The sequence below is a fragment of the Loxodonta africana genome, chromosome 5, assembly GCF_030014295.1.
Source record: "Loxodonta africana isolate mLoxAfr1 chromosome 5, mLoxAfr1.hap2, whole genome shotgun sequence".
Taxonomy (NCBI): domain Eukaryota; kingdom Metazoa; phylum Chordata; class Mammalia; order Proboscidea; family Elephantidae; genus Loxodonta; species Loxodonta africana.
This window is the reverse complement of record NC_087346.1, coordinates 146,270,255-146,289,884: the sequence shown is the minus strand read 5'-3', so window position 1 is coordinate 146,289,884 and position 19,630 is coordinate 146,270,255. Positions and strand designations below refer to the sequence as shown.

The window sequence follows — 19,630 nt, the reverse complement described above, 5'->3', positions numbered from 1 at the left end:
TGGTTCAAACCCACCAGCTGCTCTGCAGGAGAAAGAAATGGCAGTCTGCTTCTATAAAGATTAAAAAAAAAAAAAAAAGCTGTTGCTGTCAAGTCGATTCCGATTCATAGTGACCCTGTAAGGACAGAGTAGAACTGTCCCATAGAGTTTCCAAGGAGTGCCTGGTAGACTCGAACTGCCAACCCTTTGGTTAGCAGCCATAGCGCTTAACTACTACACTACTAGAGTTTCCACCATAAAAATTACGGCCTTGGAAACCTTATGGAGCAGTTCTATTCTGTTGTACAGGATTGCTAGGAGTTGGAATCAACAAGATGGGAAGGGCTTTTTTTTTTTTTGAGTTCTCATTTCATATTCTATTTTGTCTTTATTTCTATCTACATTTAATTTCCCCTACATTGTTCCGTGCCGTTGAGTGGATTCCGACTCCTAGCAACCCTATAGCACAGAGTATAGGACAGAATATAACTGTCCTATAGGGTCCCTGGTGGCGTAGTGGTTAAGAGCTATGGCTGCTAACCAAAAGGTCAGCAATTCAAATCCACCAAGTCCTCCCTGGAAACTCTATGGGGAGTACGTCGCTGTCCTATAGGATCATTCTACTCTGTCCTATAGGGTCACTATGAGTTGGAATCAACTCAAAGGCAGCGGGTTTTTTTTTTTTTTTAATGGGGTTTTCTAGCCCGTAATCTTTAGAGGAACAGATCGCCAGTCTTTTCTCCCATGGAGTGGCTGGTGGGCTCGAACTGCTGACCTTTCAGTTAGGAGCCGAACTCTTAACCACTGAGCCACCAGGGCTCCTAATTTCCCCTCTAACACCTTAAATTAAGAGGCAGAAACTGTTTCCTAGTCAACTTTGTATAACCAACACTAGTTGCTGTCAAGTTGATTCTGACTCGCAGTGACCCCATGTGTGCAGAATAGAACTGGTCCATAGGGTTTTCAAGGTTGTGACCTTTCGGAAGCAGATTGCATGGCCTTCCTTCCAAGGTGTCTCCGGGTAGATTCAAAACCAATAACCTTCTGGTTATTACTCAAGCCCTTAACTATCTGCACCACCCAGGGACTCCAGTCAACTTTGTATAACACAGGGTTTCTTGTCCACAGTGGGTGCTCAATGGCGGTGGGTTCTGGACAGGGCTGTGGTTTCATCTGGACCATTTAGAAGACTAGCCAAGTGTTTGGGGTGTCTAAGTGTGAAACTACCTTTGTCCTTTTAGTCAATAAATGCCTTTACTCACGCTGCATGAAGATCATCAATCAGTGAAATGAATTTCAATAAACACCGAATTTCAATGCAACTTATGTTAAAAAAAATTTCTGCTAATCAATAATGCATCCAATTAAAATTACCGCATTGAATTCTGGAATAGAGTTCAGCAATTTTCAGACCCAGAACACGTTGTAAATCTTATATGTACTTAAATGAAGGATGGCAGATTCATATGCCTAGGTGGGTAGGTAGGAAGTAGGAAGGGCAGAGTGTGTGGCCTGGGGCATATGGGGGCTGGGAAACTAAGAGAACTGCTCTGTCGTTCCTGCCAAGTGCCACCATGACGAATGTCCAGTATTGCAGATGTTCTGATCATTCATAAAAATTTGGAAATCTGGATTCTTTCTTGAAACCTCCGAATTTTTAAAATATTAGCATCTAGTTTAAAGAAGAAAATGTTACATACTATGTAGAGTAATTGATGGTCTCCATTTAAAATCTTCAATTTTAATCTTCTATTTAAATACAAATAAAGAATAAATGAGTTACACTTTAGGGAAATAATGTCCTTCTTGTTGGTGACTTAAAAAAAAAAAAGTTGCTGTTATATTGATCCCAACTCATGGCGGGTAACCCCATGTGTGTCAGAGTAGAAGTGAACTCTACAAGTAGGTCACCAAGTTTCTTTTCCGAGTTGCCTCTTGGGTGGACTCAAACCTCCAACCTTTCTGTTAGCAGCTGAGGGCATTAACTGTACCACCCAGGGACTCTGTTACTGAGTTAGAGAGTCCTTATTTGGTTTCAAAGCCCTGGTGGCACAGTGGTTAAGAGCTCAGCTGCTAACCAAAAGGTTTTCAGTTCGAATCCACCAGCCTCTCCTCAGAAATCCTATGGGGCAGTTCTACTCTGTCCTATAGGGCCTCTATGAGTCAGGATCGACTCGACGGCAATGGGTTTGGTTTTTTGTTTGTTTTGGTATCGCTTAATGTATTTTTTAAGCCAAAACAGACAATGAATTAATGTTTTTGTTTGTTCAACAACCAACAGTCAACTATTAGGATATGAGATACTGAGAGAAATTTATCTAACACCAAAATGGAATAAAATTCCAATGGAAATTTTACCTAGCCCCAAAAGGGATTAAATTCCTATGAATCTTAGTTTTGGGGCATTTGACATAATGCCTTTAAGCTATGAAAAACACGTGCTTTTATACAGGACAACTGAATCTCTTGCAATTTTTAGGAAGGTAGGAATTTTTATTTTTGTGGCACGTTAACATTATATGTTCTACATTTCATTATGGACGAAACTAATTTATATTTTAAAATAAATACCCGAAGAAAGAAAAAGTCTAACCCTTTCAAATTTGTAGCTATTTTCCTTCTACAATTTCTACTGGCTTAATAAAACAAGCAAATGAACAAGCAAGCAAATGCTCTCAGCCTGTAACTGATCTCTCATTTTTTAAAAGACACATTTTTAAAAATTTAAATTGTAAATAAACTGGTTCCCTCATTCACATTAAAAAGTCTCATAATTTTCAGGTATGTTCTAGCCCCATTTCTTTTCTAGAATCTCCTGGCCTCATAGCCAGGAATTGATAATCACATCCTAATAAAACATGAACTCTGAAAACATCCACCGTCTTGAAAATGCCTGGGATTCAATTTTGACCAGGGTTTAATTGTAAGAAAAGCTGACCGACTGTCCTCAGGAACCTAGAAATAGACTGGAGAAGCCAAAGCAATGAATGCGCTTTTTTCCTCCCCGTCTCCCCACCCCATAACCTCGAAATTCTGAAAACTGCTGCGATGAGGACAGCAATGGAAAGAAAGGAAAGGAAACTTGGCTTTTTCTGGGGTAAGACACATCTGCTTAAACGGTCGACATGGAGAGGTAGAAATCCAATCTTCTGCTAATGGTCAGACAGACTGCATAAACATATGTCAACGAGTACAGAATTCCAGCATTCCCCAGCTGCCTTTGGGAAACATCAGACAGAGAAAGAACAGGAGCTCATATAGTCCCTAATAGGGGCAGGGTGGGCGGAGGTTTTCGCTAATACCTAAGCCTGTCTGAATAAATTAAAAAAAAAAAAAAAAGATTTAACTTTTTTTAAATAAAAAAGGACAGACGTAAAATTAGATTAGAGTACTTGATAAAAACTTAAAAATCAACTTCATTTAATTGTAACTTAGTGTAAGAGTGGTAAAATGGGATAAATAATTTCGTTACTGAGCTAGACAAAGGGCGAGTAGACTTCTCTGGGTTCCTGGAAGGACTTTTTTTTTTATCATATAGAAAAATTATTTATCAGTAGTATCTAATCTATGTTGAGGCCGATGTAAGACAAAGGTCCTGAATTACAATAGAAAACGCACTAACACTTTCTTTTCTTTCTCTTTCTGCCTTCTCTTTTGTCCACGTTCTTTCCCCTCTCGTTTTTACCTAATCTTCCCCCTTATATCTAATGCCCATATAGAAATCTTCACTTTGCCAGGTCTTTAATCTTCCTAGCTGGCTGTGAATACATGCACAGGATACAGAGCCATTATTTAACTCACAGTTTTTAAGATATTTGCAAACCAACAGGGGTTTCAAAAGGAAGACACTCAAACAGCTATTGCACATCAAAACTTCCTGGCAAAGCAGTGTAGACTCCTAGTCTGAACTTAAAGTAAAGTGAAAGAATCTCAAATGCTACTCTCATCTAGACAGATGTATAATTCATATTTAATGTCCCTGTATTCTACAAAATCAAATTAGTTGTATATTGTCACTTGGGCTTAAACAGCTGATCTACTCTGGTTTGATTATACTGAAATCTAACATTGTGAGCTTCATATTAATAAGTTTTTAATTGGGTTGGAGAAATATCTTCACTGAATGTCTAGGAGGCTGTAGAGTCATAGTATATATTTTTAAAACAATTTTCCACACTAAAGTGTTCACAGAAGAAAAAAATTCTAAATTTGTTTGAGAGGCCTGAGTTTTTGAGAATAAAAAATATATTTTACATATAAATGGAAGTCATTTATTTCTCACTTTGTAATCTTGTTTGTATATGTTAATATTTTAAACATAACATAATTCAAGTGGTTCAGAGTAAACTAATACATACATACATAATTACAAAAAAAAAAAAAAAACCCATTGCTGTCAAGTCGATTCTGACTCATAACGACCCTACCTATAGGACAGAGCAGAACTGCTCCATAGGGTTTCCAAGGAGCAGCTGGTGGATTTGAACTGCTGACCTTCTGGTTAACAGCCAAGCTATTTAACCACTCTGCACCTTCAGGGCTCCGTATACTCATCCAGGTAAATGAATAACTACACATAATAAAGAATTTTCCTGGAGTTATATGTAGTTATGTCAATTGAAAGCTACTAACTTGTTAAGTAAAGCAATCGCTGTAACAAGAGGCTCCAAGGGCAAATATTTCCAGATGATGCTTTCTCGTCTGAGCCTCGTCTTTAATGTCAAGGGTGAATGGAGAAGCAGCAGCATAGATGTCCTAGTCTTTGGATAAATGAAGCATGTAAGCCTCTGGCTCACACGAATGGCACAGGGCTCCCCATTGGGTCTGCCAGGTCTTTGGGCTGTAACTGACATTTTCCTGGTAGCTGGGGAGGCGGTAACGGCCCCACAGCTGTAGGGCCTGTGCATTCCTGAGCACTTCAAACACAAAGCACAGAGAGAGACAGGGCCATCTGGAATTACCACTGACCCGATCCTAAGCTGTCTTCCAGAAGCCAATGCAAAGAAACGGTCAGATTCAAATTATTGACTAAAGAGAGAGTCAGCCGATGGAGACAGGCAAACAGAAACAGAGACAGAGAGAGGCTCCCCCCCCAATCCTACAGAGAGGGCACAAGTAGCTCCCTGCCAACCAACAGGCATCAAGTTAGCTAACACGTTCATTTTGATCCTGTTTACCCGTATTTTGTGAACTATTTCAGCAAAAGTATGTCTTTGTTGAAATAATCACTGCCCTTGAATAAGTGATGATGCATTTGGGGGCTTCTGTGGGCACTTTTTTGTTATTCAGGAGTCCCTGGGTGGTATAAACAGTTAAGCACTCAACTACTAACTGAAAGGCTGGCAGTTTGAACCTACCCAGAGGTGCCTTGGAAGAAAGACCTGGTAGTCTTGTTTTCAAAAGGTCACAGCCTTGAAATCCCTATGGAGCACAGGTCTACTGTGCACACATGGGGTTGCCATGAGTCGCGATCAACTTCAGGGCAACTGGTGTGGTTTGGTTATTTTGTTACTTAAGTTTAACATTTATTTTAATTAATGTAGTAGGTCCATAATTCAAAAGAAACCATCTATCTACAGTAAGACGTGAGTTCCGTTCCTTCCGCATCCACATCCCTCACTTTCCTTCCCAGAGGCAACCGCTGTTACCAGTTTCTGCCCAGTCCTTTCACAGACGCTCTATGCAAACATGAGCATGTGTTTATGCCTTCCTTCTTTTTTGTCATCATTACCATGTTCTACACGTGGCCTGCATCTGCCTTTTATCACTCCTCTATCCTGGGGACGGGTGTCCTGGGAGCACAGTGGTTAAGGGCTCAGCTGCTAACAAAAAGGTCACCGCTTTGAACCCACCAGTCGCTCCTTGGTAGAAAGATGTGGCAGTCTGCTTCCATAAAGACGAAAGCCTTGGAAGCCCTATGGGGCAGTTCTACTCTGTCCTACAGGGATGGTCTGAGTTACAATCACCTCGAAGGCAGCGGGGTTTTGATCTTGGGGACTGTTTTGTATCAGCAGATGTCTAGAGCTGCCCAGTCCCCTTCAATGGGGGTACTGAACTCCCAAATCACATATTTTATAGGCCCTTACTGTGGGACAGTTGAGTTTTTCCAATCTTTACCAGGACACCCTACAAGAGGAAGGCATGTTAGAGGGTATTTCACATTAAGGACCAGTTATAACAAATTAAGTGACCCCACCTGGAGTCAGAGCACAAACTTGTTTTCCCAGTGATGGCAATTTTTGTTCTTGCAACTCAATAAGACCTTTGTTTTCTAGCAGGAACCACAACAGAGAATCTCAATTAAAAAAAAAGATAAAAACATAGTTGCTCTGGTTTGGGGGAAGTACAGACTGACTTTTAACTATTCTCTACCCATCTGATGCACCCGAGCCTCCCGTATGAGTTGCAATGGGCTGCAGACGGAAAATGCTTTGAAAGAGGTAAACGGTACAATGTGACATCTTTGAAACTTCAGCAATTTGTGGCCGCCAGCACCATTTTCATCCGGGTTATATAGTATTGTTTAATACTTACTTTTCTTTCACTCTCAGGCTTTTAATAAATTTATTGTAAAGAAAACCTGTTATTCATACATAGATGGAAAAACACTATCACCATAAAAAAGAAAAAAAGTTGCCGAGTTGATTCTGACTCATGGCAACCCCGTGTGTGTCAGGGCCATGGCAACCCCGTGTGTGTCAGGGCCATGGCAACCCCGTGTGTGTCAGGGCCATGGCAACCCCGTGTGTGTCAGGGCCATGGCAACCCCGTGTGTGTCAGGGCCATGGCAACCCCGTGTGTGTCAGGGCCATGGCAACCCCGTGTGTGTCAGGGCCATGGCAACCCCGTGTGTGTCAGGGCCATGGCAACCCCGTGTGTGTCAGGGCCATGGCAACCCCGTGTGTGCAGGGTTTTACACTAGCTGATGCTTCAGAGGTAGATCACCAACCAGGCTTTTCTTCTGAGGAGCCTCTGGGGGGACTCAAACCTCCAACCTTTCAGTTAGCAGCTGAACATGTTAACCTTGTGAACCACCCAGGGACTCGCCATAAATACAAGGTAACAGTCAAACTCTGAAATGATTACTATTAAAACGTGGTTATGTGTGTGCCGCTGAAAATCACACGGAGGTCCTACCACAACTGAATATACCCCTTGTGGGAAAATACTGGGTCTCTGACAAACTAACCAAATAAGTAAAACAATAACAACAGCAACCGAAAATAAAAACAAAATAATAATAAAAAAAAAAAAAAGAAACAAGGTTCTTGGGTTCTGGACTTGTCTGGCTGGGATGTAGACTCAGTGCCAGCCTCCCAGGTCTTTCCAATGTAAGACCGGCCTGCAGTGACCCACGTCCTGGGGTGTTAACATGTCACTGTGCTTTCTCACAGAAGAGCAGACGTTAACCTAACCAATCACCAGCCGTCTGAAGACTGATGTGAAGCTGGTCCCTTTTGGGCAACAAGGAGATGTTAATAACCTAATCCAATCACTAGCTGCTTTCAGACAGATGTGAACAGATGTGAAGCCTGTCCCTTTTGGACACAAAGAGAGCTCATGTTGAGTTGAACTAAAATGATGATGTTTAAAGAACTTTGCTTGGGTTTGCAGCTAGAACTTCAGCTGGTGGGCCTTGCTGTTTTCTGCTTAAATTCTCAAGTATCACCAGGCAAAACCTGAAAGATCTAACTCTTCCTGCTACCAAGCAGATGAGGTGCTTGGAGAAACGACGAAGAGGATCTGACTGCTTGGCTTAGCATTAGGCACAAGTGGGGACTTGACTTCTGTTGCTAAACGAAGTGCTGGCTGAATGGCTGAGGAAACTGGGAGCAGTGAGCAGGTACCACAACCAGGAGACCAGTACCGCAATGCACATTCCACAGTTGAGGATCTGATTTGGACTCCACAAGGCGCCACTGTCTGAAAAGCAGTGGATCTCTATCTTTCAGTCAATTGGAAAACTTTTGGGCAGCAGCAGGAGGTACAGCAAAAACACCCTAAATCACGAAGTACGTGCCAGGCTTCAAGGGAGGGTGGTTGTTAGCTGCCGTTGAGTCAGGCCCTGACTCATGGCGACCCCACATACAACGAGACTGAACACGTGTGAGCCATACGGTACCCCTGGAGTTGATTTTCATGAGTAGGTCACCTGGCCTTGCTTCCTAGTCTGTCTCAGTCTGGAAGTTCTGCTGAAACCTGTTCAGCATCACTGCACCGTACAAGCCTCCACTGACAGATGAGTGGTGCCTGCGCTGGTGGCACATGGCTCTTCATTGCAAGAAAGTTAATTCTATGCTACAAATTCTGGGGCAACGCCCATCCTGCAAGATCCCTTTGGACTTTACTAATCAACTGGCAAATACCTGTTCTGCATTCCTGCACACTCCCTGTCCCCAAGCAGCCACTGAAGAGGTGTGAGCTACTGTTGTGGAGACAAATAAATGGCTTATACAGTGTAAAATTTATCAGGCTATCTTCAAAATCAAAATATAGCAAACGGGTCGATTTACAGGTAAACCAGTTGCTGTCGAGTTGACTTCGACTAAAGGCGAGCCCATACGTGTCCGAGTAGAATTGTGCTCCGTAGGGTTTTCAATGGCTGATTTTTCAGAAGTAGATAGACCGGCCCTTCTCGCGTGGTGCCTCTGGGCTCCCTTGAACCTCCACCCTTTCAGTTAGCAGCCAAATGCTTAACTATTTGCATCGGCCAGGGGCTATTGGATTAAGTCCCTAAACGAGTGTTGTAATTAAGCAATACTAACTGTGTAAGTTAGTATTGCTTGATTACAATGCTCATTTCTGATTATAGCAAAATCAGTTGAACCGTCCTAGATAAGCACTTTTGTTCTCCTTTTCCTGTTTTCATCTTTTGTGGTTTTGTTTCAAACTCAAGGGCTTAACAGTTGAACATAAGGTACTCTTCATTTCCCTAGAACACAATCGGCTGTTATCCAAGACTACTTGCCTTATCAATATACAAATCACCAAGAGGGAGATGGCAAAGCATTTCTTCAGGTAGGGCCCATTTTTCTTCTGTCTCTGGTGCATTTCGCCACCACAGTGGTTACAGCAGCGACACATACAAAAGCAACACCCCACCAAGGGCATCAGGATAACAAACAGCAGGCCCAGCACGGCACAGACAATGAGCCCGATCTCATAGTGGACCACCTGCAATTCAAACAAGAGAAACGGCAACTTATTATCACACAAAACTTATTACCACACTCTATCTGGTTCTTTTTTCCTTTTTTTTAACTATTTGCCATCATAAGTTGAATCTTAAGTTTGTGTGTGTGTTGTTGTTAGCAGCTGTTGAGTTGCCCCCCCGCCCCAACTCATGGTGACCCCATGCACAACAGAACATAATGCTGCCCAGTTTTAGGCCATCCTCATGATCGGCTGCAGAAGGAACTGTTGTGATCCACAGGGTTTTCACTGGCTGATTTTCGTAAGTACATTGCCAGGCCTTTCTTCCTAGTCTGTCTTAGTTTAGAAGCTCCACTGAAACCTGTCCAGCATCACAGCAAATGCAAGTCACCATAATATATACATATACGGAGCCCTGGTGGTATAGTGGTTAAGCATTTGGCTCCCAATCAAAAGGTCAGCAGTTCAAATCCCCCAGCCGCTCCTTGGAAACCATATGGGGCAGTTCTACTCTGTCCTATAGGGTCGCTCTGAATCGGAATCTACTCAACAGCAGCGGGTTTATATACATACACACTTCATCTCACTTACTTTGGACATGTTATCAGGAGGGACCAGTCCCTGGAGAAGGACATCATGCTTGGTTAGGTAGAGGGTGAGTATAAAGAGGAAAACCCTCAACGAGAGGGACTGACACCGTGGCTGCAACAACGGGGTCAAGCAGAACAATGGTGGTGAAGATGGCGCAGGACTGGGCAGTGTCTCATTCTGTTGTGCACGGGGCTGCTATAAGTTGGAACCCGCTCAGCACCACCTACCAACAGCAACTTTTTGAAGCTCCTTCTTGAAATGCAGGGAAGCAGAAAATTGAGTTATTACAATAAGGAACCAAGCAGTTACTACCTTCCTCCAACAGTCACCGGTAGGTGTTCCACTGCAGGGTCAAGCTGCCAAGGACTTAATTTCAACCCCAAAGGTAGATGCCTGTGTTTTATTTGTTCTTAAGTGGTTTAGTAAATAATCCATACATAAGGTGCTTTTCATCAGAAAGACACGGCCAGTAGGAGTTCATACGGATTCAGCACAGTTTGGATTGAGTCTATTAGTTACATCAGAATATGGACTACGCCTAAATTTAGAAAAAGAAAAAAAAAAAGGTTCAGACTTTCGGAGTCAGACACATTAAGCACGGTCCACTCCCTTAGTGTCGCCATCTATATTCTGGAAATAATCATATGTACCTCATAATGTCATTGTGAGAATTAGCAATAATGTATGGTCAGTGTCAAATAGAGTAGCTGGCACATACAGACACTTAATAAATGTCACCTTTCACACCATGCCCGTGAGGCTCTATACCAATGAAGTGCTGGGCTCAGCAGCCTGTGTCTCAGACCACTCCAGATTCCTAGGAGCCAGCGCACGTCTAGATACCACCCCACGACCTAAGCGTATTTTCATCATCACGGCTGGCTGTGTACCAGAGATGAATGAAAACCAGTGCAACGGGATGATGAAACGATCTCAGACCAACTCACACAAGCAATTACATTTCTTTAAAGTAAAGACATTTTTTAAGAATGGTAGAAAATCTGAGGTTGGCAGTTTGCAACTAATGGGCAAGCTAGACAGCGATGAATTCTGAAGCCAAGCTGCGCAAAGCAAAGCAAAGCAAAGCGAAGCACACGTTTTGCTTTGATGACCGGGAAGAGAGCACTGACATTGGAGCTGGAAGTCCTGCTTTCCAATCCCAGCAGGTAGCTTCTAGTTCCCTAAACTGGAAGATGTTACAATAAGGCTATTGTAAGGAGTAGATGATTGGTGGCACGGTGGTTACGAGCTCGGCTGCTAACCGAAAGGTCAGCTGTTCGAATCCACCAGCCGCTCTTTGGAAACTGTACGGGGCAGTTCTACTCTGTCCTATAGGGTCACTATGAGTCAAAATCGACTGGAGAGCAATGGGTTTGGTTTTTAATGTGAGGACAGCTAGCGAAGTGCCCAGCAGACAGTAAATATGCAATAAGTATTAGTTAAATCCACAGGCAAATGCTTAAGAGTATTGTCAAGGGCACGTGGTACTTGAAGATTATCTACTTCAATATTAAGGTTAAATGCTAAAAAGAAAAAAAATGAGTTGAATTTTGCTGCATTCGTCAAGGCATGCCCCTGCTTAAGCTAACTCACCCCCTCCCCGCAATGCCCCGAGATCTTTTTGAAGACTTATTATCGGCTGGATCTTTGAACCTTCCCCTGAGGGCTAGCACCATTGGTCATTTGAGAAACCTGCCCCAACACTCTAAATTCTTACTTACATATTTTGCTATCATTTCTCAGCAAATATCCTAAATTATTTACTATGTTTAAGGGAATTTTAAATCTTTTCTGAGTCAGGAGGCCCTGAGCCCTAACTCAGGAGAGAAAGTATATTTAAACGTTGTAAGTGTACCAACTTTAGCTCCAAATACAAATTTCATAATTTATACACAACCTTCCCAGTGTTGTAGCTGTTGCTATTGTTGGATGTCATCAAGTTGATGTCAACTCACAGCGATCCCATGTGACCCTACGTGACAGAGTAGAACTGCCCCATAGGGTTTTCTTGGCTGTAATCTTTAGGGAAGCAGGTCACCAGGTCATTCTCCTGCAGAGTTACTGAGTGAGTTCAAACCATCAACCTTTCAGCCAACAGCCAAGCACTTAACCATTGCACTACTGGCCTCCTCTTGCCAATATTAACCATAACAAAACAAAAAGTAACCCGTTGCCATGGAGTCGATTCTGACTCAGAGCAACCCTTTAGGACAAGGTAGGACTGCCCCATAGGGTTTCCAAGGCTGTAATCTTCAAGGAGGCAGACTGCCATGTCTGTCTTCTGCGGAGAAGCTGAAGGGTTCAAAACGTTGACCTTTCCATTAGCAGCTGAGCCTTTAGCCACTGTGCTGCCAGGCTCCTTCTTCCCAGTGTTACTGACTACATATGATGTCAGACAGTATCAGGAACAAGACATGCTGTTTCAAGAGTTAACTTCTAGGCTCCAGTCTAGCCAAGGTCTGGCAGCACCTAAATTATTTTCTGGTACGCTAAGAACTTGGGAGTGTTTCGCACATTATGTCAATGGTAAGAGCAAGATTTAAATTTATAGAAACTTCTCGCTATTCATTCATGATCCATTAAAGCTACAAGAAAAGATTAGAGATTACGGCTGAAGTAAAAATGAAACCAATAATTTAAAAACCGCCACAGGGAAGACTACATTGAAGAATGGGAAGTTGAGGCAAAAGCGTCGCTACTCACTGGCTTTAGACAAAGAGCAACATGAAGCAGTAAGGAGATGAGGAATTTACCTTGAGAGTCAAGACTACATTTTCTGGCTGTGGAGTCAAAGCAGTTGACGAGTTTGCATAACACAGAGGCAGCATGCATCAAGAGAGCACAGAACAAGCCACATGAGTGATTAACAGTAACTGAGGACATTAGGGTCTCAGACAGGGGAATTCAAGTGACAGAAACAGCAGGAGAGACCCAAGGAAGGAATGTAAAACCCGAGTGTGTATTACAGAAATGATATTTTGGGTAGAGTCAAGTTCTGAAATTTACATTTGGATTTCTCTAGAGACTTTTCATCAGTGTGCTAATCAGTTTTGGAAACAAGAATGATCAGAAGGAAAGTTACAAATGCTTAATACACTCTCCAAGTCATCTCGGTAAAACAGAGACTCAGAGACTGCTGGTACCCCAGTGCCAAAGGCAAAATCCTCCAAACTGTTCTTTCTAAAATGAAACACTGATGGTATCATTCTCCGGCTTACTAGCGTTCAATGGATTCCCATCGTTTTTCATTGAAACTTCTGAATGTGGTCCCGCATGATCTAATCCCAGCTTCATGTCCCCATTCTTCTCCACCAGTCTGAACATCTCTTCAGCCCCAGAAAGTGCCGCGCTCTCTCTCCCTTACTTTTCCAGTCCTCTACCAGGATGCCTTCTTGTCTAGACGTTATTCCCATCACCCTTGCCTGACTAAACTCAAGTGTAAGCTTAGACATCACCCATCTTGATAACCAGGTCTGAGCTTGGTGTACTACACCCCTCTTTTCTGCTCCCCTGGAGCCCTGCACTGGTGCTTCCACAGCACTTACCCATGTAGAGTCAAGGACTCCCGTTGGCTATCTCTGAAAAACACTGTAAGCTCCAGGAGGGCAGGAACCATGACTTTCTTTCTCCAAGTGCCCAGCATGGAACCTGCCATACCATAGGGACCTAATCAAAACTGGATACACTCATGACCTGGAGGAACAGGAACCTCTCTTTTAGACCAATGATCCCTAAACAGTGGTCCAGAGGTGGGGGCTGGCCAGTGATGAGGATGGACCAACCCACAGTGGATAAACAAATAAGAAATAAAGAAGATGCAATGAATTTTCCATAAAGCTAAAGTTGCTCAATTTATAAGACTATCCTCTTTTTTCTGTTTTTAGGGGATGGGGATGATATGTGTATGAAAGGAGACAAAGCTGTTACTGTGCTGTCAAATACCCTTATGGAGCAAAAATAAAACTAGGTGGCTCTGTATCATTCCTCAGATTATTTTTTTGAAATTTGCCTGGTCCAAGAAATCCAAAAGTGTGTTACTAATAATTTTTTAATGTCGTATCCAAATTGCTAGTGAGGGTGGGCAGTTGAGATACACAGCGCTTCCAGGGTCACATGAAACATCGTGAACAACCTCAGCCTCCTTTTCTGTGCGTGGGCTCCAGAGGCTTATTACCACTGAGAGTTGTTAGCTGCCGTCGAGTCAGCCCCGACTCATGGCAACCCCACACACAACGGAATTAAACACTGCCCGGCCCTGTTCCACCCTCATAACCCGTTATGGACCAGGCGGCTGTGACCCATAGGGCTCATTGGCTGATTTTCAGAAGTAGATGACCAGGCCTTTCTTCCTAGTCTGGAAGCTCCGCTGAAACTTGCTCAGCATCACAGCAACACGCAAGCCTCCACTGACGGGTGAGTGGTGGCTACACACGAGGTGCACTGGCCAGGACTTGAACCCGGGTCTCCTGTATGGAAGGTGGGAATTCTACCACTGAGCCACCAAAGGTGCAGGCTCCCAAACTCAACCACCATAAACACCTCAAGGGGTGAGTTAAACATACTGATTTCCACGTCTCTCTCCTAGCGTGTGTGAGTCGGAAGATTCAGGTGGTGCCAGGAATCTGTCTTGAGAACAAGTCCCGTGTGATGGATATGATTAGGGAGGTTTGGGGAACCTGACCTTGGTTGTAAGGGCCAGTCAGTCTGGGCTGTGGACAGGGCAGAACCACCTGTGAGCTACAACAATTAGGCAATTCTTTTGTGTTTAATTTCCTTCCCAAACGTCAGCCTGGTCTGATAGGGAGTTACAACAAACACCTCCACGGAGCTCGGGGCATTTTCACCTTTTTCCTGTCCTGGCTAGTCATCACGTAGGTGTGACTTTATAATCCATGCAAGATAGCAGTTTGAATCTGGGCTCCCCATCTAAGTATCTGTGATTCTCCACTCCAGCTGCCCGTTACAATCACCTGGGAGCTGTCTAAAAATACCAGTGGCCACCCAGCCCTGACCACTGATAGGAGGATCTCACGGGGAGGGGCCTGGGCTTTGCTGCCAACGTTACCCTAAGCCTCTGTGACCTTCTCAACAGAATGGGGATAATCAGTCCTCACCCTATGCAGCTATTGCAAGGACTACATGGGAACACAGTTACAGCTAAGCTGTATCATGCATTATTCTATTCTAAGCACTCTATGTGTGTTATTTAATGTTTCTTTATTAAGTCAGTTAATATGTTTCATCAAATATGAGACCAGTGCCCTCCAGAGAAATGTTCAGTATATGTTGGGTTCCAGTGAGTCTCAGACAACAATTCTTATGCGTGTGCCATCTTGTGCTGCTTTCTGTCTAAATGCTTTCTGAGACTTCCTAGAACGTGCTTTTCTTAAGTATTTTGGAGGCACTGGGAACGTTATTGTTGTTAGTTTTGGAGGCACTGGGAACGTTATTGTTGTTAGTTGCTCCGACTCATGGCGACGTCATGTATAATAGAAACGTTGCTGGGTCCTGCGTCATCTTCACGATCTTTGGTATGTTTGAATCCATTGCTGTGGCTATTGTGTCAATCCATCTCCTTTTTGTTGACCCTCTACTTTACCAAATATGATGTCCTTTTTCTAGCAACTTGTCTTTCTTGACAACGTGTCCACAGTCAGCAAGCCAAAGTCTCACCATCCTAGCTTCTAAAGAGCATGCTGGTTGCACTTCTTCTAAGACTGGTGTGTTCAGTCTTTTGGCACTCCATGGTGTAGCAGACACGAGTAACTGAATCACTCACCTCTCACAGATGCAAAGGGTAGGCTCCAGCCATCGCCGATCCATTTGTAATGATGGCCGGACACTTACTAGTGCTAGCTCGCTAGCCAGTGACTGTTAGCATGAGTGAGGTCAATAAAATCAGCAGGAGGGGTCCCAGGCCCTGCATCTGTCTCAGAGGAAGCTTCAAGAAAGGGAAGAGATGAGCCAAGAAGATACCAACTAGCTAAACCTAGAGGAGAAACCATGACGACACAGAAACTAACTGGGGAAGGCATCACCAGGAAACTCATAATTCCTATTGACAGTGACGCACAGAATAACAAGGAAAGAAAACATTTCTTAAAAGGGTGGGGGGCGGGGAACAGGGAGGAGAAGGAGCCCAAGGACCTTAAATATTACTTTTCACATTTCAGCTAAGTGCAGAAAGGAGGGAGTCCTGTGAAGAGGAGTTGTTTTTCACCTCCCAAAGTTGGGGCCACCTTTGGAATAAAAGTTCTCTACTGTCGAATATTTTTGAACCCCTCTATGAAGAAAGAGTTCACTGGAACCCTCCCCCTGTCACAAGATCACTGACTTGGCTGCCCAGACTCCTTAGGCATTGGGGGCAGGGAAGCTCACCAGCACAGAGCTCGGTAACCATCTCAGTGTGAAAGAGAGTGGGCACTGCCAGCATAGCCAATGCTACTGGTGCTTGCCCACCTCCCTGGGATCTTAACCATCTCAGCAGACCTCTTCAGACTTCTACTTACTGGTATCTCTGACTTTGTGCTCCAGGGTTTACCCCGGAACCATGGTAGGTAAGACGTACACAGAAACTCACACTGTCCCTCCCCACCAAGGAGCCCTTAAGCAGTGACTCTTGGCATATACATACCTCAGCTCTCTCACCCTTCCTGTGGGCTAATTCTGAGGTTCTACAAGGATGCAGCTCCAGTCACCTCCTGTGCCAGACAGTGCAAAGGCACGCCCTGCACAGGCTGCCCTCCCTTCACTGTACCGTGCCCATTTCCTGGCCAGGACACCCGGCATCCCTCAAATAAACAATTTGTCCTTGAGTCCTAGACTCAGGCTCTGCATCTGGAGGAATCCAAACCAAGATGCCCAGCTTTTTCCAGGCTAAAACCAGTGAGGAAGCTCCTCTACAAAGGTGTCTGGCTCTTTGGTGTCTTTGCTTAACTGCTATTCATCTTCCTTGGATAACTGTGGAAAGCAGGATCTGGTCCTACATCCAAGATGGGACTTACCTCATCCATATTGGTTCAGCAAAGTATCCACTCTCTTCTTACCTCCACACCAATGGTTTTCCTCCATTGGGAAAGGTACTCTGAGGCAGAGATGAAATCAAGAAGCAGAGATTCCCAAGTTTGCAGGCACCCCAAATCTAAAATCAATCCAGCCACAGAGGACTTGTCCCATTAAGGATCCTGCTAGGGATGGTGGCAGCCTGGCTCCGGCCCACACCTGCCAGCCTCTTCAGAGTCACTTCAGGGTCTTAGGATCTTGTCCTCCAAGGCCCGGACCCTACTGAACCATTGCCCCTCCCCCACTCATTCCTTGGCAGGACTAGTTGGCATTCAGGCAGGCTGCTAATGACATGCTAATTATTTTTTAAAAAATATTTTATTGTGTTTTTGGTGAAGGTTTACACAGCAGTTGAGGTTCCCAATCAATAATTTCTATACACATTGTTTAGTGGCATTGGTTACATTCTTCACAATGTGTGAACATTCTCATTACTTCTGTTCTGGTTGTTCTGCCTCCATTAATCTAGTTTTCTTGCCCCCTTACAGTCTCATCTTTGTTTAAAATAATTGTTGAGCTATAGATGGTCTCATAAAGGTGATTTTTTTAAAGGAGCACAGTACTTATGGGTGATATTATTTTTTCAGCCAATTTGTTATTTAGCTATAAGGTGACCTTAAGGGCTTGTTCTGGTTCAGGGTTTCAAGAGTACCTCTGGGTAACAGTCTCAGGAGTCCTCTAATTTCAACGAGTCAAGTAGGTCTGGTTTGTTTTTGTTTTTTAAGGAATTTGAGATTCTGTTCTACATTCTTCTTCCATTCTATCAGGGTCCATCTATAGTGGCCCTGATTAGAACAGTCAACAGTATTAGCTTGGCACCTTCTAGTTTTTCTGGTCTCAGGATAAATGAGGCCATGGTTCACGTAGACTATTTATCCTGTAGACTAGTTTCTTCTTTGAGTCTTTGGTTTCCTTCTTTCTCTTTTGCTCTGGACAAGTGGAGACCAACAGTTGTATCTTATATGGATAATTTTTAACATACAGATAAAAGCAACAGTCATTTGGTTCTGCCCAGGATGCATGCAGATATGGGCAGTCATGCTTGTGAGGTATAAACAAAGCCAGTGGCACTGAAGGATGGAAACACTTTCCCTAGTAGTAAGGAAGGCTGTCGGCACTTAGGGAAGAGAGAGTTCAGTCTTCCCTGTGGAAGGCGGAATGGCCTCAAAGGCAACTAACAACCCTGAGGTCCAATGTAAATGGATTTTAGATAAGGCCTTTTTTATTGTTGTTGGATTCTGTGTTTACTCTCTTGAGTATCATTTTATTGCAAATTGACAGTACGATGGTACCATTTGTAACACAGTTTATCTGTCTAACCACTGACTGGGGAAGAGTTAACTGCCCTCACCCCCGATTGCCCTCACACCCACTGGAAACATTCCAAGTCAGATTTGTTGTGGTGGCTGTAAATGAATGATCCTACCTGTCAGTCTGCTTTTAATGTTATCTATTTTTTTTTTTCATTCCTGTAATATTCTATTGTGTTTGGGGTTAAAGTTTACACAGCAAATTAGGTTCGCATTTAACAATTTTAATACAAATTGTTCCGTGACATTGGTTACTATTTCCACAGTGTGTCAGCATCCTCATTATTGCCATTCTGTTTGTTCTGTTTCCTTGATCTAGCTTCCCTTCCCCTCCTTGCCTTCTCATCTTTCCTTATGGGTAAATGTTGGCTGTTTGGTCTCATCTAGTTGATTGTTTAATTAAGGAAATGTATTACTCATGGGTGTTAACAAGCCAATCTATTATTTGGCTGAAAGGTGGCCTCCAGAATTAGCTTCAGCTCTGTCAATGTTATCTTGACAACCATCTTCACACCAGGAAGAGGAAGGACCAAAGTGCCTTACCCTGTAAGACTAAGATCCTCACAAAGAGACTTAACTGCTCTTTAGTATCCTACATACAGTACAACAAACATTGGCTTATTTGTTTCACTGGCAACCTAGACCCATAATAAACTAAAAGGAAAGGAACACATTTTTGTTTAAATAATCAGTTACGGAATCAAAATGAGGGAATTAGCAGTGCCTTGGGCATTAAGTAGAGACCCACAAGATGCCTTGATATTTTCCAAACATATAGTCCACTTACCTTAGCAAGGTGTTCAAGGCCCCTCCCAGGATCTGGCCCCAACTTACCTTAGGGCTCCTCACTCACCTGTTCTGGCCATAGTCTTGCTCCTTTCACATCTTCTCGCCTTTGCTCACATGGTTTCTGTGTCCCTGTGCCCCAGCAGAGCCACTTCCCCACCTGTTCCAACTCTGCCTAACCTTTCCTACAAGCCCAGAGCTACCTCCTCTCTGAAAAGCTTCCAGTCAGAATTAACTGTTTTTCTCTATACCCCTTTGTGTGGAACTCATACCTACATCCACTTATTTCCTTGTCCTTCAGATTATTAGGTACGGTCTCTGCCATCTGGCTCTTAGCCTCCTGACACCAAGGACTACCTTAAACTCAGTTGCTGCTGAGTCGCCTCCAACTCATGGCAGCCCCGTGTGTGTCAGAGCAGAACTGTGCTCCACAGGGTTTTTTTACAGCTGATTTTTCTTAAACTGCCAAGACTTTCTTCTGAGGTACCTCTGGGTGGACTCAAACCACCAATCCTTCAACTGGCAGCCGAGCACATTAACTATTCACACTACTCAGGGACTACCTCACTCGTTTCCACATCTCTTTCATATCCAGCTGATTGCCACATACAAAAAGCAAAAACAAAAACAAAAAAGTCACCATCAAGCCAATTTCAACTCATGGCGATCCTATGTGTTGCAGAGTAGAACTGCGCTCCACAGGGTTTTCAGTGGTCATTTTTTCAGAAGTAGATCACCAGGCCTTTCTT

General features: G+C 43.6%; 1 protein-coding gene across 4 annotated transcripts in view; it reads right to left on the bottom strand.

The window, feature by feature from the left end:
• Positions 1-19,630, bottom strand: part of PROM1 (prominin 1) — a 116,804-nt gene that overhangs the window by 61,682 nt on the left and 35,492 nt on the right. For 3 of the 4 annotated variants that reach the window (XR_010322162.1, XM_064286056.1, XM_064286058.1), the window contains exon 4: positions 8,948-9,153. Coding sequence is in view for 3 of the 4 variants with exons in the window: in XM_064286056.1 (XP_064142126.1) it covers positions 8,948-9,153 (206 nt within the window). In the remaining variant the exon portion in view is untranslated. Of the gene's footprint in view, positions 1-8,947; positions 9,154-10,035; positions 10,260-19,630 lie in introns of those variants that run through there. The other variant, XM_064286059.1, reaches the window with a different exon arrangement.